Source organism: Nymphaea colorata, chromosome 8, assembly GCF_008831285.2.
Source record: "Nymphaea colorata isolate Beijing-Zhang1983 chromosome 8, ASM883128v2, whole genome shotgun sequence".
In the NCBI taxonomy this organism is placed as follows: domain Eukaryota; kingdom Viridiplantae; phylum Streptophyta; class Magnoliopsida; order Nymphaeales; family Nymphaeaceae; genus Nymphaea; species Nymphaea colorata.
This window is the reverse complement of record NC_045145.1, coordinates 3,989,776-4,013,777: the sequence shown is the minus strand read 5'-3', so window position 1 is coordinate 4,013,777 and position 24,002 is coordinate 3,989,776. Positions and strand designations below refer to the sequence as shown.

General features: G+C 38.3%; 2 protein-coding genes and 1 pseudogene across 3 annotated transcripts in view; all 3 read right to left on the bottom strand.

Moving 5' to 3' along the window:
• Positions 1-1,294: 1,294 nt before the first annotated feature.
• Positions 1,295-1,972, bottom strand: LOC116259218 (uncharacterized). The gene has a single exon (XM_031636919.2). It carries the CDS (start codon positions 1,815-1,817, stop codon positions 1,485-1,487), a length of 333 nt encoding a protein of 110 aa, XP_031492779.1. The 5' UTR covers positions 1,818-1,972; the 3' UTR covers positions 1,295-1,484.
• Positions 1,973-10,188: 8,216 nt separating this feature from the next.
• Positions 10,189-24,002, bottom strand: part of LOC116259353 (uncharacterized) — a 29,607-nt gene continuing 15,793 nt past the window's right edge. The window contains exons 9-18 of one of the 2 annotated variants that reach the window (XM_050078947.1): positions 22,603-22,722; positions 22,426-22,506; positions 22,238-22,306; positions 18,993-19,070; positions 18,757-18,915; positions 17,647-17,754; positions 17,400-17,468; positions 17,252-17,314; positions 16,980-17,143; positions 10,189-10,611 (exon numbers count right to left, since the gene is read on the bottom strand). In XM_050078947.1, coding sequence (XP_049934904.1) covers positions 10,422-10,611; positions 16,980-17,143; positions 17,252-17,314; positions 17,400-17,468; positions 17,647-17,754; positions 18,757-18,915; positions 18,993-19,070; positions 22,238-22,306; positions 22,426-22,506; positions 22,603-22,722 — 1,101 coding nt within the window. In that variant the 3' untranslated portion in view covers positions 10,189-10,421. Of the gene's footprint in view, positions 10,726-16,979; positions 17,144-17,251; positions 17,315-17,399; positions 17,469-17,646; positions 17,755-18,756; positions 18,916-18,992; positions 19,071-22,237; positions 22,307-22,425; positions 22,507-22,602; positions 22,723-24,002 lie in introns of both variants that reach the window. The other variant, XM_031637126.2, reaches the window with a different exon arrangement.
• Positions 10,758-15,708, bottom strand: LOC116259354 (LRR receptor kinase SERK2-like; annotated as a pseudogene).

Sequence of the window (24,002 nt, the reverse complement as noted above, 5' to 3'; positions counted from 1 at the left end):
ATGCACTTGAACTCATGCTAGGATGTTGCATTCTGACGAACAAGCCATTCTCACACATATATTCTGCATACGTTTAACTGAAACCGAGATGACAACTTTTTAAAGAAAAAAATTACATCTAGATAGTACGGTACAGTTGGTTTAGAACATATCAGAGAACTGAAGAAAAGAGTACTTAGTCTTGAATATGGTTTTGATATTTTTAAGCATAACAATACAATCAAGATCCATCATCTAATGCAATTTGCTGCTTGGATCCGAATCTACATCCTTACTCTCAATCTTCCATAAAACAATCAAACCTTTTGAGGGCAGAGGCGGAGCTAAAAATTTTTTTAAAGAACTTAATAATATTTTTAAATATTTGCACATGGATCCAACAATATTTTTCATACTTTTTATATATGCAAAGTTAAAAAAAAAAATCAAAAATATAAGCATATCTGCCTGTTTAAATATATGAAACTAAATACCCACGCTTAAAACTACTAGGTACTTAAATAAAGAGGGCGTTTGGGGTACACCCAACATATTAGAATCTAGGAAAGACAGTTTCCACTTTCATAGTGCGATATCTGAACATATCCCAGTCCGGACAAGCATTCATTTGACCAGAAATGGTGGGAAAAATCTTTGAGTAGTTGGATTATGAACAAAACCACCCGATACTACATTTTTCTGGATAAGTTGAGGCAATATCCAGATAAAATGTGTGAGAAAGAATTTTGGGCATGTCGAGACTGCGAACTCCAACTCATCAGCCTCCTTTTAGAAGAATATTGCAAGCAGAGCTAAGTTGGCAGCAATGGGTGCCAACATTCTGCTCATAAATGCTCACACTCCAGACAACTCAAAACATTTTAACCCCAAGAAATCACATGTAATATCATCATCATCAGATTACAACTCACGCGTGGCTCTGATTTAGATGCATGATATGAATTCTTTTTTGTAATTGGAACTGCATTTGGCATCAGGCTTAGCTGCATTTCATCCATCGGCAGTTACATGAGTATCTCTGTGAACGACCTTCTACAATGAAGAAGAAGGAAGCTCCCTGCGATTCTTATGTTGCAGAGGAAAAGAAATCCAGAAATGAAAGAGTATCGTCGAGATGATGTGTTTCTTAGTTTTTTTTTTTTTGTTTAAATTTGGTAGGAAAGGGAGGCAGCAGCGCTATTTCCATTATTTGGTTAAACAAAGAAACCATTTTCAACATTGAAGACTCCCAGCTAGCTTAGAGAGAGAGAGAGAGATCCTTTCACGGCAACCATTAAAGAAAGAAGAAGACAGATTGAAAGGAAATAGCAGACTTTCTACTTTGTGAAGGAACAAAAAGAAGCCGGACTAGCTACCAAGAAGCTAAGAGCAAAATGAGGGGAAAATGAGAAAATAAACCCAAAAAAAAAAAAATGGAACCCATGCAGTTTTACTGTACAAAGTACAAACCCCAAGACAAGAACCATCGTTCCCTGCGCCTCCCCTCATCTTCCTTCGCCTCCACAATCACCACCATCATCGCCGCCGTAGAGCTCAACCAAGCGTTGCAAGATCTGGACTTGGGTTCTCAGGCAGAGGATGTACTTGGCCGTCTCCTGGAACAGCGTCTCCACCTTCATCCTCCCTCCCGCCGCCACCAGGCCCTGGAGCGCCACCAACTTGGCGGAGATCGACCCTCTGTCGCTCCCACCACCAAGCGGCTGGCCTTTCAGGCCGCCGCGCCTGCTTGGGGGGATTCTTCTGGGCTTCCTCATGCCTCCCCTCTTCATGATCCTTCTACACCCTGCGCCTGTCTTCATCTTCATGCACTCCGCCATTCTCTTTCAACAGAGACTCTCTCTCTCTCTCCCTCACTGAAAGTGCTTTCTCTCTCAGGAGGAGAAGAGACTAGATTGAAATGAGAGATGTTCAGGAGAGACTAGATTATAGCGAGAGAGAGAGAAGGAGATAGAATGAAACGAGAGAAAAGGAAGCGTTTTAAATCTCTCTCTCAACTCAAAAGAAGGCCTGCCGGCCTGCAACCATGCATGTGCAGCGGATTTTGGGGAAGAAGGAAATGTCCGTTTTGCCCCTCCCCGGTTCAGCCCCCTCCTGTGTCCGCTCTTTCCCGTGATCTTCGCAACGCTTTCCATTCACGTTCACAAAAAATGATGCGATTGCCCCTCGCTTTCTGTTTATAATAACACGCCGCTTTCCTTTTTTTAAAGGCAGACATGAGCCACGTTTCTCTTGTTCCGCGATTTAAAAAATAAGAGGCAAAGACCAAGGTAGTTTCCTTGTGTGAAAAAAAATCCAAGATCTTTTCTATCTGATCCTTTTCTCTTTCAAGCGTAGATTTTAAGAAATATTTACTCGTTGTCACATCATACCCGCATTGTATTTTCAATCTTAATTAATCAAATGCACCTTAAAAAGTGAATAAAAGCATGATTTCATTAATAAAAAAAATAATGCATGGGAGAGAGAACGAACATAAAAGAAAAACAAGCAAAGAAAATGGGAGGGAAGAAATACGAAGAGATAGAGAGAGAAAGGCATGAGAGAGAAGGAAGGGCAAAAGAGTAAAAGGAAGTGAGGGAATCGGTCGGGGGAGGAGGAGGAGGGAGATTGGGAGTGGTTTCCCCAAAGGGCGCATGTGAAGTCGGCATGTACAGCGAAGGCCAGCCAGAGCGAAAGGGAGAGGGCGGCGCCTTCGCAGCACACAGCGCAGAGATAGGCAGAGAGCACCATGTGTGTGTATCGGCTCTGTGGGGAGAGAGAGAAGAGTGCATGTACTTCTGCTCCATGTGTGTGGGGATGAGAGAGAAAGAGAGAGATGTGATTCGGCTCACATGGTAGCACATGCACATGGTGGCCTTGTTAACTTTAAGACCTGTTAGAGAGAGAGAGAGACAGAAAGGGAAAGAGAGAGAAAGAGAGAGATGTGATTCGGCTCACATGGTAGCACATTCTGCACATTCCCGGCATGGAATTGATGGTTGGCAGCACTATACAAACAAACAACTATATGTGTATATATATATATATATATAAGAGAGAGAAAGAGTACGGAACAGCTGAAGAGAGAGCCGTGGGTTCCTCGCATCTCATTTTTTTGACCATCTTATTATATGCATGAAACTAACTTCGGATAATGAAAAGAGCTATATTATATAAAATCAACATCACGAACGCTATCGTATACAAGCCGCTCATAAAACTTGAGCTCGGCTCGAACTCGAGTCAAGTTCCGTAGATTAGACTTGAGCTCAAGCTTGATTCGACAATACAATGTCGAACATGGGTTAACCCATTTAACTTATTTTTTGTTAAGCTTGTTTCATTTCTTTTAAGTCGAGTTACGTTTAGTTGCTAGTCATTTAACTATTCTGTCATTATATTTCAATTTAGCATGTAGCTGACGCGAACCAAGTTTAAACAAACAAGACTCACTTATTATAAACCGAAGTTTCAACTCTAACTCAACCAGTTTATAAACAGTTTATAAACGAGTTGATTTTGAGTCGAGTTTTAACAAGCAAGTTCGAGCTGACTCGACTCGTTGTGCTCGCCTTAGTTAGAGTCAATTTTTACAACTTTTGGAAAATCCTAAATTAGTGGTTACTAATGTACAAGAAGCTAAATTATGTAGAACTAGTGAAGCAAATAAAACTAAATTATGTGGGTCCTTGTGGTTAACTGCCTACATGAACTCACACAGTCTCCCGTACTTGCCGAAGGAGTTTTACATCCCATTCAAGATGGTTTGGTCCGTGTTATGAAAACTGGTTTGTGAATTGAATCATTGAATAAGAATATATATATATATATTATATAAAATTTAAGGCTTTTATTTTATTTTATATATTTTGATTTATTTTTCAAGAATATATATATATATATATATATATTCTTGAAAAATAAATCAAAATATATAAAATAAAATAAAAGCCTTAAATTATTTCCCTTAATAGTTTAAAAAATGGTACGTATCATTCTTGAAATGACCAAGCCGAATGAGTTTGCAACCAATTCTATTTGAATACGCAAATACTGAGATAACACTATTCACAAGTTCACGTGCTCTTACGTAGGGGTGTTAATTGGAAACTCAACTCATTTACTAAACTAGTCAACTTCGAATTTAAATTAACTCTCAACTTTGTGAATGAGTTGAGCGCAAACTCGATTCATTTAAACTCAAGTAGGCTTACTGTGTTCAATAAGTCGAGCATACTCGTATAGCTGGTTCAAGGGCTTCGGCCCATGTACTGCTCGACCTGAGCCCAGTGGCTCAACTATTAGCTTGTTATCAAGTTTGAGTTGAGCTAAAGTGTTACCCAGATCGAGCTCAACACGGTTTTAATTTTACAAGCTTAAATGAGTAGATCTCAAGCTCCAACATAGTTTATCAAGTTGAGATCGAGTTGGCCTTGTAAAGTTTGACTTGAGAAACAAGTCGAGCTTGAGTTGAACAATATATGAGTCACAGCTGAGTTCGACCTCTCCAGCAAGCCTAGGCTGTGGTACAAATACAGCCTTAATCTTAACTAGGGGTGGAGCCAAATGGGACTCGCAAGAGCCCTGGCCTCACCTCAATTTTTTTTTAATTTACATTTAAATTTTTAAAAAAATTTACTTGTAATATATGAAAAGTTAAAAAAATGATATTTCGGCCCTTGTCAAAATTTAAAAACATTCATTCAACACTCCTCACCAAAAATTTTTAGTTTCGTCCCTTCGAAGTAACACATGCAACCCAAGTTGGAGTAACTTAAATATGTATATTAGTGAATAAATTATTAAAGTGAAATGGGCGCTAACAGACATAATCTCTTCCGTCCGAAACCTGATAACCAAACTTGATAACAACTAAATATAAATTAATTATTAATTAATCAAGCATATCCAAGAAAACCTTCTTTCCACCAGATCAATTTTGCATTTGCCTTTAAATTTTGAAGCAACAAGCACATTACATTATATATATATACTGATATATTATGGTCATTAATTACTTAGGTGTAGGATACCCCTTAATAACTAAAAATTGATGTGTTAGTACTCGTTAGCAAAAGGAATTTCTTGCTCTACCACCAATTCTATATGAACAAACAATGCAGTATTGGCTCTGTTGATCACGTAAAAGGAGATCAATTTGGCTTCCGATCTGTGCTCACCTCTCCACAATTTGGACTTGAAAAAAATAAACTATAAAAATTTGATCATAAGTGTAAGTAATTTTACAAATTGTGCAATTGCATCGTAGATTATCCGTCCTCTCCTCAAGTTGGTGAATACAATTAAGTTTTTTTTTTTTTCTTATTTTCCAACATCCATTTAAGAAGGAGAGAGAGGGAGAGAATTTTGTTAGCGTCAGTACTCCCTAACGGTATGTATCGGGCGTGGTAGGTATGGTTGTATCAGATCTTCATATAAGGTTCTTATTTTTGAATTTTTTTCTTATGTTAATCCATTTAAATTACTTTTGAAATTCATAAATTTGGAAAATAAGACGATACAGGCAAACTGATACAGTCGCCAATGCCCCATCTTACAACAGTCAACATAAGAGAGAGAGAGATGGATGAGTAGAGAGAGAAGATACTCGCTTCTTTACTCAAGCTCAACCCGGATGAAAAGGTTGTCAATAGATTGGATTTGGATAGAATATACCTTTAATCATATCTGGTTTTTAGGAGTGAAGTATTTGGGTTCAAATATGAATCAAGAAAAGTCATATCTAAATTCAAATCTGAAATCTGATTTTACAATTCGAATCTGAATTTTGAACCAAATTTTATCAATTTTCAGCATTAAATGTAGGATATTTATTTAAAAATAAATCTGATCCGAATCCGATTGAATATTTATGTATAGCCAAATCCGATCAAATGTCATTTCTCAAATCTGAATCCGATTTCTTAATCGAAAAACTTTTTTTTTTTTTTAGATTCGTTCGGTCAACATATTCAATTCAAGTCTGATAGGTTGACATCCCTAATTAACACTTGGGGGATCGATTATGCTATAGAACCCGACCGATTATGCTATAGAGAGAGAAAATGAGAGTCAAGAAGGTTCATACTACCAGTAATGGTGGTCGGGGCTTGATGGGACAGCCTGGATCGATTCGATGGAGGCTCGATTCGGTTCAATTAAATTTTATTAATAATAATATATATTTTATTATTTAAAATATATTTTATATTCAAAAATTTTATTTTATATTTTAAAAAATTGTAAAGGCCAGGCTGGGCCGGGTCGCGCTCCAGCCCGGTTTCGGATACCCGACCCGGTTATTACAGGGTCGTGCCCGGCGGGTCAGATGTCCACCCTTAGGATAGTCTTTACAAAAAAAAACACACACACACACATTAAAGCCACGCCTGGGAGCGTGGCAGAGTACGGATTCACGTTCCTTGTCCTCCCTCTCTCTCTCCATTGATGCTTGGCGTCAGGCCAGGCTGGCAATTTATGAATTTCTTGCTTCTCAATTCTCATGCCTGTGAACATCGGCAACCCTTGTTAAATCCGGGTCTAACCCAATAGGAAAAAAGGGAAACCCGCCCCGAACCCTTCTCCAGTCTGGATCCAGTTCTGAGATTCCCCAAACCCGTTCCTGGGTCCAGTTGACTCATGGAACCTGTTTGGTGGGTGATCTTTTCCAATTGGAATGTCAATTCCATGCTTCCACCGTCGGCCACACTAAATGTAGAGAGTACTTTAAGGGGGCCCTTTGGCAACAACAACAATATGTAGAGTAGATGGTACATCGAACAATAACAAACTGTTTCTATTATCAAACAATTCCTAATAAACAATAAGACTATTCTAGCGCTGTCCCCCTTTTTCTCCGCCTCTCTTTTTCTCTAGCCTTGGAGTCTAGGACTACTTTGGGGTCTTAAAGTGAAGACATTGTATTTTCAACCTAGTCTATGTGTCACTTCATTAACTAGGAGCTAGGGGCGGAGCTAGAAATTTTTCGTAAGAGGAGTCAAATTAAAGTTTCTAAATTTTGATTAGAACCGAAATATCATTTTTCAAAATTTCATATTAAAAAAGTGAAATTTTTTAAAAATTATATGTAAATTAAACAAAAAAAAATTGATGTGGGGTCAAAGCCCATGTGGGCCCCTACCTTGCCTCGGCCCTTGCTGGGAACATAACTCTCCCTAACTTGAACCATACTAAGCTATCTTGCTTGGCGCTTTTTTTAAGTATTTGTACATCAACTTCAATTAGATAGATCGATCCTCATAGACGAATTTCTTTCAATTAGAAAGAGTTTGCAAATCGCTTAATTTGGAGAATGCAGGGCATTCATTCTAAAACAGAAGACGGAAAATACTTCGTGCGGTTGAAAATGTGTCCTAGATAGAGAATGCTACTTTCTATAATTTATTCCAATGTGCATCACGCAGTACAAACTGTACATCCGTTTGTGTTTGTACAATGACGGAAAAAAATATGTAATATTCTCATTTAGTTGTCGCTCCTCTCACACTTCAACTTGCATATCAGTGGCTCCATTTTTGCAACACAAAGGGTTGGCGTCCTTGAAAATTACGCCATCTCCTCGAGGGCAGAACATCTATTTTATTCATGACAGATTTGCCAAAGGCATGCGATGAAGATGATCAAGATTTCTTAAGCCAATTCTGAAGAGGTCATAGCGCTTAATGATGGTTGACTCGTCATCATGATTTTTATTAGTACTCTCTCTTTTAGCGAGACATCAATGTAGAGCTGGGAGATTGATTTGGTAACACTAAGAGGTTGTTTGTCATTGGGAACAAGGAGTAAGTGTTTCATGAATCTAACTCAAAATTTCATTAGGCACTCGAACAAATGCCTCATGAATTTACTTCAATTTTAAGTTAAATTCATGGAACACTCACATGTTTCTAATGCCAACGATCGGTAAGAGAATGACCTGGTTTTCCTCTATTTCTTTTTGAGAAAGGGATCACCATGCCAGTAACGATAGAAGTATATGACCTTAGAGAGGTGTTTGAGAATCCTGGATCTCATATCCAACCTCGATCTCTCAAGAGAGAGAGAGAGAGAGTCCCAAACTGATGTAAAAAAAGGCAAAATATATGAAATGTTAAAAGTGTGTTATTTTTTTGCAATAATAGATAAATACAATGAATCATTATAATATAATATACATATAAAATAAAATAATACTAAATGTAAATTATCGAAATGAGTCGGGCTGACGTCCAATTTTTAGGCCTGGGCCCTCATCGGGTGGGGCACTTTGTTACCCGACTCCGTACCCAAGCTTATGTAGACTATAAAAATTAATTGTTCCTTTTTTAACTTTAATTGAAAAATGACTTGATTGTTTTGTAAAACCATGAAGGATATAAACTTTTGTTGGCTGTTATATATTTGCAAGATTGCTTGCTTTCATTTTTTTAATAATCAATTTGTTGCTTATTTAGTTATTTGTTGATGTTTTCTAGTTATTTATCATTTATTTTATTTTTCTTTAACTTTTAGGATCAGTTTAGATTTTTTTTAACATTTGCACAGATTTTCCCTAAGAAAATAACTTCGATGTATTATACCTGAAAAAGCTTCATTATTTAAAACTCGTAAATGTTATTTGCAAAGAAGCATCTCACATAACTCATGGATGGAATCAATGGATCACCAGCCTCATGTGCCATTGCAAGCACACTTGAGGTATCTGAGTCCTCAATCTAAACACTCTTAAGACCTCTCATTTATTTTCAAATATAGTTCTTTACAAATCAAACACTATATGGAGCACACACCAAGCATCGATACAGCCTTGAACCTTGGGGCAAAGGGATGGAACAAAAAAAAAAGAGCTCTAACTCTCATCCAAGCTGCGGCATATTTCTCACATTCTTGCTCTCACTTTGAAGCCAAGAAATGCTGAAAATAGCCAAGGGACGCTAGAGAAGAATCCCTTCTCCATGGTTTCATGTAAGAGCCGTCAAAGTGTCCCTCATCCCATATTTTGGTTAACATGGTGCACTCGCAACTCAACAAACACTAAAAGCCTGTAAACCAAATGTTAAGAAAAGTAGGAAACCTGTTTGAATGAAGATGGAACAATCTTTGTGGGGATCGGTTAGAGAATGAATTGATCGAAGTTTTAGCAGCAGAAAGATGAACTGGTCCAGCAAGAATGTATGAAGGCAGAAAATCGAGGTTATTTTTAAAGACAACACCATGTATTCAGTCAAAGCCAATGCACTAAGCGGCGGACCCGAAAATTTTTTGGCCGAATTATATTTTTAAAATTTTAACTTGGGCTGAAATATAATTTTTCAAAACTTTTGCACAAGATAATTGATTTTTTAAATTTTACATGTATTTTTTTTTAAAAAATTGAAGGGTTAGGGTGGCACCCAGGCCCTGCAGCAACCCCCCTCCCCCCAGCCTTTCTTAGTTTCAGTTCCTCGACATTTTAAAATGAACGGATTAGTCAGGGAATAAGCTCCGCAGTAGGTAGAAACATGCTTCTCATTCTCCCATCCACGACTAGCATTGCATTATCTTTTGTTTCCAATACGTTCCACTTGTAGACTTCCACTCTCCATACTTTTTCCTTTTTCCTCTTCTATAACCAAATTCTATCAAAAGCTTTTAACTTTTACTTTTCTTCTATAAGAAAATTCTATCAGACTATTTGGGTGCAGTGCAGTTTGAACACAACCTTTTATCTTGTAAAGCTTTAGAACTCTAAATAGAGCTCTTTGTTGGCTTCTCACAGTGCTACCTCATCACTTTTTGCAAGTTTCCTTTAGTCCCTCACACTTAGAACACTTAAGGGAAGGCATATCTATCACTTAAGAAGTACTAATAGGATTACAAACCACCCACATCCACCTTCACATTATGGTAACTGCTATAAAAACTATCCTTGCAAATTCTACTCTTCATCAAAGGAATCAGAACAATATGTAAATTTGCATACTTTTGCAAGATGTAAAGATGTATGGAACTGACATTGCCTTCAAACACTAATGCAGTGTTCCTCTTACTAGAGCCCCCCACTGCAAGAGCATTTCCACTCTTTCCAATCTGAACCAGCACCATGTCCAACTGCAAGTCACTAATTCACTGGTAACTTTCATCTTTTGCGGGCACAACTTTAATTAGGCAGAATTCCAACATAATAGCCACTTTCAGGTGAACAGTTGATTACGGTTTATGACGGATGGCTTCAAAAGAACAGAATGAAAAGAAGCTTTTCAACTGAAGAAGGTCCTCGATGAAAATGCCAAAGGAGGACTACATCAACTTGACAATTTTTCAATTACATCGTTGATTATGGAATCACTATTTAGGCACCTACACCGTTTACCAACGACCAATGCACTACAGCAGTAAAATAAACAAATGATTCTAACACGATCCTTCACAGCTACTTCGGAATATCTAATTTCTATAATCGTTCAGTATCTGCTACTTGAGTGACTTGGAAATGTTTCATGCTGAATTGGCTCACCGGTAAATGGATCAAACTTGTAAGGGGTACCAGTGAATGGATCAAAGCGGAAAGTGGGCCTGCGATCAGCACCACTTGAAGCAAGGCGAAGATCAGCCCTGATGGTCTCTTCATACGAAAGAGATGGCGCTGTTTCTCTGTATAAGGAATGAGGTGCAGAATCAACTGGCGAGGTAAAGCTCGACCTTGGAAGAATTGGTTCAGTTGAGAGAGATGATCGGTAACGTTCTTTTGCAGGTGAGATATCATACCTGCAACACTAAACAGCTTAACAGATGCCCTCAAACAGAATATAAAAACAAAAAAAACAAAAAAAAGAAGAGCAGAATTGCAAAGTGGAAGACATAAATAAGCATGAAAACGACCTCAAACCAATATCAAATAATTAAGTCTATTATGTTAAAAAGGTTACCTCATCAAATTGAATTGAGGTAATTATGGAGTACAAGCATCATTCAAGTTTTGATCATTTTAATCAGCTCATAGATTCAACCTATTTACATCTGTGGCATGGGCTAAACTGAGACAAGGAAAGCTTCGATTTTCTAATCATTTAGCATGGAATATTAAGAAAAATTGGGTCTTGCAAGTAGAATATGAAATTGATTTGATTTTTCTTCAGGGGACTTCAATTTCAAGCCCAGGAGAGCAATTATTTAGGGCTTTGTACAACAGCAATTCTGAAAGCCATAATTGTGAAGAGATAATCCAATGACGCAACACGCATATCATCATGGGAGAAACTGTCCACTTGATGGTGTTCAAGTAGCCAGCTGTCGACCCATAACCAACAGACACATAGCCAACTGAGCTACACTGAAATAATTCAGAAGTTCCAGCTTGGAGTAGGCCTGGGCATCGGTCCGGCCCAACACCGAAAACCTGGGCCCAGCCAGGCCCGACCCAGTGAAAATTAAAAAATATATATTTTTAATATAAAATAATATATAAATATAATTAATCATAATAAAATATTATAATTATATATGAAAATCAATAAAAATAATATTAAAAAAATCTTACCGGGCCGAACAAGGCTAAGTTGAGCCCATGCGGCTGGCCTGGTGCCTTTTTTCGGGCCTGAGCCCGGGTCGAATGACCAGGCTTAGCTTGGAGGGTCAATCAAAATTCTAAACCCAAAACTAAACCAAGCACCACAACCGCCAGCAAATAGCAGGACATGATATTCAACAACTGAGGCACCGTTCTGCATTCTGCACCCATGGGCCATCTTGAAATCAGTAAATTCTCCGTTAAGCATATTTTGGCAGTAGAATAGTGTTAGCAGCTGCCTGCTAACTTCCACCTGCTACAAGACAATACTCACCCACACGCACTGCCCTAACCCAGTTAGAGCGACCTCACTAGAGGAAAATACCCATTACATCAATAACCCTAATTGGACTCCCAATTCCTTTATTTATAACCAACTTCTGAGTCAGTCCAGTAGACCCAGTTCAGGTCCGATCGCAGATCCAAACCCTGGACACTAACATTACTTCCCCCTTCCAAAAACACCTTGTCCTCAAGGTGTGAATAGCTGAAAAAAAATTGTTGTCGAAGGAGAAGTATCCTCCCATGACTATTGTGCTGCATTCTCTGCAATTGTTGAGGCACTCTGTGCAAGTGCAGTGGATAAAATGGCATACATAAATGCAATAGCTAGGGAAATGCTCTTCATGACTGCCTCTATGAAGGAATAGTGACCGCCACCACTTTCGCAGTCACTAGCTCTGTTTTGGGTCTGCAAGTAAACCCACTGCATGTGTTCGGGTCTGCCGTTGGTTCAGATTTCCAATAGCACACCCCTGCTGAATATACTTTGCAGCCATTGTATTCCACGAGATCATATTCCAGCGTCGCTTCGCAAGCCCTTCGCCCTGCAGCATGCACACCACTTCTGCCACTTTTGGCCCATCATCAAGTGAGTGTTGGGTGCTCAACGGTGCCACCTGGACAACTACCTCTACTTCTTTAGAATCATAGTTCTGCTTCAATTTGTTAAAAAAGTCGGCCAGCCTTCCCTCTTTCAGAAGCTTTTTTATAGGGTCTAGGAGTACAACCTCCTGTTCTTCAAGACGTGAGAGATCTATTGCACGTTGTCCAGTGACTAGTTCTAGAAGTGTAATCCCATAGCCAGACACATCTGTCTTTCCCGCTGATCGTCCTGTGATTAAATGTTTTGGAGCAATGTGCCTCGTTGCACCATGCACTAGGGTTGTCACAAGGGTGGAATTTGGATCAATCAGCATTACTAGCCCAAAGTCCCCAACCACTGGTTCATAATTTTCATCTAATAAAATATTAGCAGCTTTCATATTACGATGTATAAACTTAGGATTCAAGTACTCACGCAAATATTCCATCCACGAGCTGTCTCCTGGGCAAAACGTTTCCTTCATAGCCAGCCTCAAACCTTATTCCCAAGTTTCAGATCTCGTAGAAATGAGCAACGCTCAGGTTTTCCATGAATGGATATAGTGCTGTGATACAGAAACCAATTAGTCTCAAAACATTTTTATGAATTGCCACACTTATCGACTTTACCTCTCTAAGGAATGCAACTTCACCAACAGGACTGTGGTGTGCTGTCCAATGTACTACAGCAACCTTCGTGATATCTGAAAGGATGCCCTTGTAAACTTTTCCAAACCCACATTGATCGAGGACATTAGTTTTGCTGAAATCACCAGTTGCAAGCTGCGGCTCACGCCAAGAAAATTGCTTTATTTGGCCCAAGGCAGTTTCATGCATGAAGGCACGTTCTTTGCAATTCAAGTAAATGAATGCAACCCTAATGGAAAATACAAGAATTAGGCTTCCTCTAGCACCACCAATCACAAAACCACGATATTCCAAATTTGATGAATGTGAATATGTGGTGGCGATGGGAGAGCTCAAGAAACGCTGTTGTGAGCTAGAGTTGCAGTTGGTATGGTTCTCCGCAATATATTTAGCAACTACAAAGAACCTCACAGGAATGGTCCTACTGAAATTGTCGGAAGAAAAACCCACTTCTTGCAGCCCTGGAATGTTTGTGATTGCATCTAGAATTTCTCCACCTAATTGATTCTTGCTAATTACCAGGTGGCGCAGCTTAGAAGGCTGACCCCATTTGCTCGGTAGAGGACCAGTGAAGCCCTTGTTTGCCAGATTTAGGTACTCACGTGGGTTAAATCACCAGTGTAATCATGTAATACACCTGACAACTGATTGTTCTGTACTACCCTGTTATCATGTTGATGCTCCTGCTTTTCCTGCCAAATAAGCCCATCATGCTTACAGGAATCATCTGTCGTAACAGAAATTGCTGACAGTGGATAAACAGAAGTTGCCCTTTCAGGATCCTCCTTCCCCATGTTGTGAGAGCCATAGATATGGAGCAACTGCAAACAGCAGCTAGAATTCGTAGTGGTGTCACTAGGTTCTAGAAGGACTACTTGCCCTTCAACCAAATTCAACATAAATTTAAGCGAGCGGTAAACCACTGCATATAGATGTGGGTAAACGTCTGAAAGAGTCTGTCAAGGGTTCATGAGTACTAACCCCAGGTTAATTATAACCCTTTCAGTATGGGGCTGGGTTGTTCCAGTTGCTCCTCTTAAATGCTCTCACATGCAACTGATCATACGAGTACTAGAAGCAGACTTGGATAACTCATTGACAAGAGGTCGCTGCGGAAGACCAGCAACTGAGATCTCCCACCAGCTGATGTTAAGAGAACTCATCTCCAAGATCCCATGCTCATCTACGCCCAATTCTTCAAACTCACACACTAGGCACATGACATAACAATTCCTTCACCCTCTCTTCTTGCATAGTAGAAACCTCAACCTAGACGAGGGTGAGCACATGGCTCTGCCTATCAGCCGATAAAGCCATGGAGGTTTTCCAGGTGGCCTTTCACACTCTCTCTCCCATTCTTCGTCTTCTTCATGGCCCATCTTCTTTACACAAAGCATGTCCCTTAGAGCCCAGTGGATAGGTCCCTCGATAAGGAAGGCTGAGGCTTCCTTCTTTGGAAGTTTTGCCACCTCCCTAGATTTCCTGTTGCATATCAGGGGTTTATGGAATCCCTAAGAAACTGTTGCATGCATGGTTGGCAAGGGAGTGGCAAAATATGCAAGATCATCTTTGTTTCTAACTCATTCGCTTCGTGGTTCTTTCCCTCACTAGTGAACCCTGTGCCCAACTTGATATGTGCAGTCCTCCTGTGAGTCTCGTTGGCTCATCAACTCAACTACTAGAGCACCTTCAGCTTCCTCCATACCGTTAGAAACCGTATGAGTGTTTCTAGGTTGCACTTTGGTTACAAGCTTAACTTTTCCGTTCTCTTTCAGATCCTCATGTCCTATCTCTGGAGGGTTACGTTGCTTCTTCACCATAGACTGTATCTGCTCGGAAACTAACTCATAGTGGCACGTGGGAGAGCCCACGTATCCGCACTGGCGTACTGGTGTACTTATACCGGACTGGGTACGTTTGGATCGGTTTCGGATCAGAACCGATCCAAACCATACAAAAAACATTGTTTTGGCCTGTTTATGTTTTTTTATGAGATTATATGTAGGAACTATCAAAGGAACATTGTCTTAATGATGTGATGATATTAATTTTGTTTTTTAGAATTAAAAATATACAATTATTGCTCTACCGCCGTACCAAGATTGGCGAAAACACCCGTACCAGCACCCGTATGCGTACCCATACCTATGTGACATAGCTCGGAAACATTGCGGTCTTCGTGAAACCACTGCAGCAGCAGCTTCTTGAGAACGTGTTGCCCCGGGCAAATCCCCTAAAGTTTCTGGTCAATGTCAAGCATTTTTTTATCGATCCTACCGAAAGAATCTTCCAGTTTCACCTTCCATTGTTCTATCTGACCCAAATTATCTGCAAACGTCCTTCATCAGGTTGCCTTCACAGACTGGCCCTGATACCATTGTTAGCAGCCACCTGCCCACTTAAACCAGATGCAAGACAATACTCATCCACACGCACGGCCGTAACCCAGTTGGAGCGACCTTCACTAGACGAAAATCCCTAGTACATCGATAACCCTAATTGGAATCCCAATTCCTTTATTTATAACCAACTTATGGGTCAGTCCAGTAAATCCAACTCATGTCCGATCCTAGATCGGAACCCTAGATACTAAACAAAATTCATTGTCACATAAAGCACGTATTATTCGAAAAAAATGCATATAATACCCGAGAAATAAGTCAGCTGTATAAAACGACAATTAGACGCATCTTTTTAAAAAAATGCAAGAAAATAAAAACACATATTATACGCATTTTTTTGTATTTTTTATTATTTTTTATTTTTTAGAATTTTAGGATTTATTAAATGTTTCAAATTTTTTAAAAATTTGCCGAGATTTTTTCGGAGATATACAACTTTGTCGTATTATACCCAAAAAATTTCTCGCCGTATAATACCCGTACACGATATATGTGACAATGGTTAATACATTACTTAAAAATATGCAATAAAAATGTTCAAAATTTAAAATTTTTGGAATATAAAGATGAAACTATTGACAAAATAAAAGAAAATGTGAAATTTTTTTACAAGATTTGCAAAACAAAAGGCAAAATTGGACAAGTTGAAGTTGGTTGAGTCTGAAATTCGCAGGGGTTGTACTACCTTATAAGATGCATTGATTGCAATTGACATGGTTTTAACTGAGTCATATCCGTGTCCTAGGTCTACACTTTGTGTCATCTGAAGGGTCAACGCGGGAATGATTGCCTTTTATGGTATCCGGATGACATAATTCTGAACTCTTGGTGAACCTCAATTTTTGAGATCAATAACGGAAGAATCTGGGATTGCTTTATGAGTCTATTTGTTTTATAGTCGCAAATAACGTCTCGGAGTTTTAAATGGCGAGGTTCTTCTCGGATATAATACGGCGAGCTTGAAAATAACGAAAAAATACGGTAAATTTTAAAAAACTAAAAATGGAGGAAAAATAAAATAAGTGAGAAACTAATAACACAAACATCAAAAGATAAGTACATTTGCAACAAATAAAAAATAGAAAATGAAAAAACTTAAAAAAACGCAAAAAACACGTTTTTTTTTTTAATTTTAAACGGCTAGTTAATTTATCGCGTTTTTTTCAAAAAGAAGAAACGTGTTTCTTGTGACTATAAATCTTATAGAAAGCAGCATCATGCCTAATCAAGACATCAAGATAACTTGGATATGCATAAACAACGCATCAGACCATCAGCTATGTTAATAAATCAGCAACACTTGATACTTGCATAACTGGCGTTCCCCAGTAACAGATCATAGCACTTCAGTTTTGGCACTTTCCACCCAAAAGAACCCACAATGGTGGTTTAAGATTCTCCAGTAGAACACAGGTTTTTTTGACAGTTGGCATACATAACGGATATTGGTTCCATTTATATGCTTCATTAGCAATCAACGGATGATATCAGAAGTAGACAATGAAGCAATTAAAACAACTAATGCAAATGTATGTCACCTGATTGAAGAAGTTGCAGCAGGTCTAGAAATGTAAGAGTCATAAGTAGGAGTATGCAGAGAAGCTCGTTCCTTTGCAAAATCAGGCTCAATGGAAGTGAATTCTGTGGACCTCCGACGGACAGCAAACGAATCATGGGTAATGCCCAATCTGCCAGCCTGATGCTGCAAAAGGAAAATATGAAAATATAATGAAGCTACAAAATCTATAGATAAAATTAAAGAATGCTGAAAAAAAATTCAAATCATACAGGTGGGAAACAGTAAATGAACCTTAGCAATTAAGCTTGTAAGATAAGCTCCTTTGGCATGACCAACTGGGCCACTGGATAAAAACTACAAAGCCAGCAAAAAACAATAGTATATGTAAAGTCATGTATAGTGGTGAAGAACCAATTGTAAACTTGCTGACGATTCATACCTCATCGAGAACTGCTACTGCTGTTGACTCAGGAAGTTCTTTCAGGCTAGTAATGCACTGAATGTCAATCTGCAGAATGTGAAAGATAAATCATATAATACTATAAATAACTCATTTCCAAAGCAAACAAAGTTGGCAGACCAAGAGGTTCCTATGATAGTAAAAAAAGACCTAAGCCAAAGACCCACCAACTCAGGTTGTGATTCTAAGGGAAACAATTCACTTTTAACACTCGTTGATTACTTACATCATATCGTGTAGCAATACCAAGTCGAAAGATGCGAAGCAACCGTCCTGTAATTGATGACGGCAAAGAAAGTACAGCTGCTTCATAAGGATCTGCAACGCCAGTGTCCTACAGGAGACAAAATATGTAGAAGAAACATAATGTACAACTTTAAGTTGCAGAAAATTACAAAAATAGTTTCCCACACATCTCAAGAAACTATATCTTTTCCACCATGTTAAAGAGCTAAACATAACAAGTCAAACAGCTTGACAGAAGGGCAAAAAAGTTTGCTTTTTGTTATGTGTGTGTATGTAAGTGGGAGAGAAAGAGAGAGATCTTGTCTAGTGTTTGTTGTCAGACTTGCCATTTTTGGTAACAACTAACTAGCATCCAAGTAATATCTGGAACCCAAGGAAAATAAATATTTCAGCAAATCTATTTGCCCTAGAGCCTTGGTTGAACTTTTCTTAGGATGAGAATAGGACTGGCAAATAAATCAACCTTGGCCATCCAATGGGTTTCCTGCTTCATACCAACTTTAAACTTGGACTCAAACTTTTCGTGCCTGAGCCTAGTTCAGGATGAGATTTGACAAAGCAAAGCTAAGATGGCTTGAACCTTCTCATCCTAATAAGCTCCTATTATGAATCTTAATGCCTCAGACAAACATCTCTGGTTCTGTGAAATACCCTGATATTATCACCATTTGAAGCCTGCCAATATTATCAGCATCCCGATAACTAATAACACTAACCAAAAATGTCATGATATGTTCACAATATCATTCAGAGATATACCTGACATCTCTCTTCCTGTCATAAAAGACCCTCTTTCACATTTTTGATGATGCGAGTTCATTATTTTGTTTCTTTTATGTTCTAAAAAAAATTCCTACTTATTCATTTATATATTTTGCAAGAAAGATACTAGAAAACCTATCATTTGACAAGTTTCTTGTTCGTCTTTTGTACATTAGAGTTCTAAAACTTCTCAGACTTTCATAACATTTTCCCAAGAAAATCCACATCTTGACTGAAAAGAAATTGCTGAGAAGTGAGAACAGTTTCCGCGATTATGCCCTAAACATACTTTTCTGAACAACGAACTGATGGCAAATGTAAAATTTACCTCAACTGGGCTGTCAACTCGGGGAACTTTCATCTTACGATCATCTGAATGGTCATATGTGTTGGATGATTTGTACTGACTTGCACCCCGGGTACTCTTTGCTTGAGATTCATCATGAGTTCTTTTGTCAGCCTTCACAATAGTCCTTGCAACTGACACCTGATAGAAGGGAATCAACAATATAATCCAGACCTGAATATCCATATTACCAAGCAACATCTAAAGGATCATAGTACCTGAAGGTTAAATTTTGGCCCTTTCCCAGGTCCTTGAACTAGCTTTCCATCCAATTCCTTGATTGCTTTATCCAGGTCCTAAAGAAATCAGAACAATTTACTCGAGAGAATTGAATACTAGTGACAGGAGGCTAGAGACCATTAAGTGCACATTAAGACTTCAACAGTTCAGAGATAAACAAAAACAGACGAAGATATGAATATATAACTTTCAAATCATTCAATTAAAGAATAAAATCTAGTTCACTTTGTTGAGGGAGAGAGAGAGCATGGACTTTTCAAAACTTCATCCATTTCAACCACACAACTAGTTCTTGACAGCTTGATAAGAAAAAGAGGAGCCTTCCCGGCCAGGAGAACCCCAAAATCATCCCAAAGCTGCCTCACTCAACCGATAATTCTCATAAGACGTAAAACAAATCCATCATTTGAAACCCAACAACTTCCCTTTTGGTAGCATAATTCGGATTGCTTTTACTACAGTACAAATCAAATTTATGTCCGATAAGCAGAACACTGTTTCCTGAACCTCTTTTCTACAGTTAGAACTTAAAAGATATAATCAAGCAGATTAGTCTAAAGAAGTTCAATTATTGTAGCCTGTAAACTTCTTTCATCATAGTGTTATTGTATCCCGAGAAGGATATTGCTGTCTTTTCTTTCAGCATACTATCTCATCTGCTATCAAACACCCGTCACACCTCCCTCCAAGTTGCTCATGGCCTTCTCATGATTATCAGAAGCTTTAAGAAAACCTTCTTACCTAGAACCCCTTCTGAAGCTGAAGGAAAGTGCTCCCCAATCTTGTACATGTTTAGAACAAAGTACAAAGAATCATAGTTTTACCCCAAAAAAAAAAGAACTGTATTTCCATGGAACTGTGATTCCTCAAGACAAGAGTTTTAGTTGATTCATCTTCATTGAATTAACAATAAGCTGATATCCATTAACTCATACTTCCTTGGAAAATTACGTGTTCACTGCTATGGAAAATAATTTCCTACAACAGACATTTAAATGGCATAGAATACGAATCAAGATAAAAGGACTGATCCTATTCAGCTGCAGCAAGCTAGAGACTGAATGGAATGGAGATGAGGTCATGTCGACGGGCAACATGTCAAAGCATACTTTCAGTTCTTGTGGGCTAATAGGCAATCATCTTAGCGTAGCATGGTTAGTTTCCAACGCATCATTTTTTCCTCAGGCTTAGCTACAGCAAGAACATCAACAGGAAGAGTATCTCTGATAGAAGATAATACATGAGCAGACTATGAAACAGAAAGGCCTCCATTTTGGTTACCTGGAGAATTATGTCTCAAGGAGGAAACATATATCACCAACTCTATAGTTTTCTCTCTTTCAAACCCGTTTTTACTTCACACAAATGTTTAACTCATTGGTGCTAGGAAGGTTTTCAAGAGTAGGAATTTCTGATTGGTTTTATAAAGGGTAGGATGTCTCGTAAGTTGAAAGGAGCGAAGATTCGTTCTAAAATTATTGTCGTTAACAGGGAAAACTGAATCCACACACCTACATTCCCCTTTCATAAAGGAAGGGAGAATGTGTAATGTGCTGAAATGGCATGGGTGGGTCAGATATGTAGGATTATAGCCTATATGATTGGTATACTCCTCATTAACATAACCGTATTCAGACTGATTCACAAGTACTATTGCAGTAGGAACATCAAAAGATCGTTCATGGATCAGTTCTTTACAGTTATAATGGCGCAACTGAATTGTACTTTTTTCATCATTTCCGCAGAATCCCAATCACAAGCAGGAGAGTACATGAGCAAAATCATGGGTTCCTTCAGCTTGGCCATGAATCACCCCATTCAACTCAAGTTTAAGTCAAGCTTGGGCTTAAGTTAAGCTTGGCCACTCTAGCTACAGCTTAGGTTGTCATGATTCATAAGCTTAGCTAAAGCTGTGCTTCGCCTAATTTCATTTAATAAACAACCTCAGAGGAACAGCATGAACTACAAACTTGTTTAACTTAAGAGTCAAGCTCATAAACTCTGCACCATTAATCACAACATTTATTTCTTCTGCACATGAGAATATTCATGATGTTAAAGATTGTGGAGTACTTGGGATGTCAATCCATCCCCTCCCAAGTCCTATAACCTATTGGAGAACTGATCATGTTAAGTTAACCTGTTAGACATAAGTACCTTTGGTTAAAAGCTAACTATTCAAAATTGGAAGTCAGCCACAAGTTGGTCAACGCCCTAAAAGGACTAATCATGAACCAAGTTTAAAAACCCGCTGACTCAAGTCGTTGACTCAGCTCAACTAGACACCTTACAATGTCAACTCTGGACGAAGACTCAGTTTAATTCAAAACTCAGAAGACTCACCCAGAACTTGTTTGACTCGCCATTTGATAATAAATGTTGACTTTACTGCTTTTTTGTTGGGTAGTCGTTTTTCATTGATCTGTTGATGCTTGATAGCTGATACTCAATTATGTTGAAGTATGCAACTATAAGGTAGCTCAATGATCCAGTTACATGTTTTACTTGATGTTCATTTGATTTATTTCTGAATTATAAGAAGTAATCACTAATCAGGTTATGTTCTTGCATCCCTTTTATATGTTAGTGACAAGCTATATATAGTTTTTCTTTCAGAAATGATAGTTAGCAAAACCTGGCCAACCTTGCCGGGCTGACCCATTGAGAAACCAGTTGATAATGGATGAGTTGAGACCCAACTCACTGGTTTTGAAACTTTGATCACGACCAGCCTGGAGTAGTTGTTTGGAGTACGTTTAATTTGATCTTGGGAATAAAATTAAGAAGAAATATAAGAACACATACAGATATATGCATATATGCTGCAAGAAACTGGTTGTGGGTTTTCCACAAAATCTCATAAGGATCAAATGATCAAAAAAGACTTAATCAAAGACGAATGGCAAAATTTTGTCTGAAACAAAACCCTAAAAAATGGAGAACGTCTTCCAAGTAGCAGCTAAGCTGTATGGACTTGGTGTTTCATCCTTCTATTTTCCAACATACAAACTGGATGTTTCATGCTAAAACATAATGTCCTAAAACAAGATGTTACCAATTTCAGCTCAACCTCTTCAATTAACCTCTGTATCAGTGAAACAGAGAAATGATGAAAAATGAAGGGACATAAAAGGACAGAAATTAGTAGAAATTGCAAACACAGAAAAATGTCTTGCAGCTAAGGAGAATAAACATGATTACCATGGGAATATCTATAACTCACCGAGCGACTTGTATAGTGGACAAATCCAACAGGTACATTACTTTTTCGAGATATTGCAACCCTCTCCAACTGCAGACAGAAAATTATAAAGAAAATCAGATGCACTAGCAAAAGATTCTGAACTAGATATGCAGACTGCAACTAAACCTAAATAAAAGAGGGATGAGAAAAAGAAAAAAAGCCAATACCTTCCCAAATGGCTCAAACAACCTTCGTAAGTAATCCTCAGTGACATCACCAGGAAGGTTGGCAACAAATGCTACTGTTATCTGAATTTTGAACAAAACTCATATCATCTGCTTCCAAGTAGCAGTTCTCAGATAAAAAATCATAAATATGAGAAATTTAATCATGTAAAAGATTACCCTGGCCATTTCCTCGGGATCAAGTTCAGCTTCCTTTTCAGCCCAATCCACAATAGGATGCCAATCATCCCCAAGGCGAAAATCTGGTTTGCTGCCAATTCTAAATGCACGTGCGGCAGCCTGTGATAGAATTTTCCAGTGGATTCGATCAAATGCTTAGGAGCTAGTGACGTGATTTGGAACTGGGAAGAACATTTTCCAGGTGATCTAGACCCAAAAATTTATAATGGTGGGAAATTTTGGTAGACTTAGTCAAGCAGATGCTCCATCTGAGCATCCACTTTATATGATATTGATGAAAACAGAATAGATATTTGAAACCTAGAACCATGCAGCTGCAAAGATCTGAAGTGTTCAGCAGACTGAACTCCAGCAAATATCTGCTGGACCGGAGACAAGTAATTGATGATTAAGATAAGAGATACTCCTGAATTATTTTTGAGATTCAAACCCCTTCAATGAAATAAGAGATCATGTTGTTAAAGAGGCCAAATAAGAATTACAGAGTCATTCTTTTCCATTATCACATCCAGAAAATGGCAATCTATAGACTGTATACTAGCAGATGGTCGGTATACAGGGCAGAGGAGAATTTATTGAAGTAAGGACCCTGTCAAAAGAAACTATCTGTAAAAGCATGAAAATAGTAAACCCGGATGAGATAAGAAGAAAATGTTCAACGATTCAAATATCTTGATTCAAAAGCACCAGAAGATCTATCAAAGTCAATACTTGATGAATCTAAAAAGCTTGTAGATAATAAGCTTAGCATGAAGAGAAACGAGCTCATAACATATTTATCCATGCTCAAAGATTTTGCATGCATATAGCACTTCCATATCGATGGATTATCAAATTATATGCACTTACTAAAGCAACCAACTGACCAAGTACTTTACGGTTCATAGAGGAGGAATTGCAATAAAGAGAAATATATGGTAAGAAAGAAGGCAGATTCAAGAAAAATGACAAATAAACATATGAACAGAACCACATTTCCATAGGACATCTCCAAATCATGTTCAACATAGTCAAAGATATAATCAGTTTAATCTCCTTAATCTTTTGTGCTTTTCTGTTCACAGGGAGCATGTCTTGCAAGCCTTCTTTTCCATCATTTAGCTCTCCAGCAAATCTTGTCATGCTTCCCATTTTCATTATTGTCCAAAATTTTCCATTCTAAATTGGAAAAAGGAGAACTCTGGAAAAAATCAAGTACGGCAACTTTCTAGAGACAAGAGAATGGGATGACATCATTGAATGGATTGCATAAGCATATTCTAATCACTCTTCGCATACTAGTTCTAATCAGTCTATATATTTCAGGCATAAAAAGGTATCTGGGGCATGCATACTGATAATGCACATGGATAAAAAGCAGCTCGTTGTCAGAAGAGCTC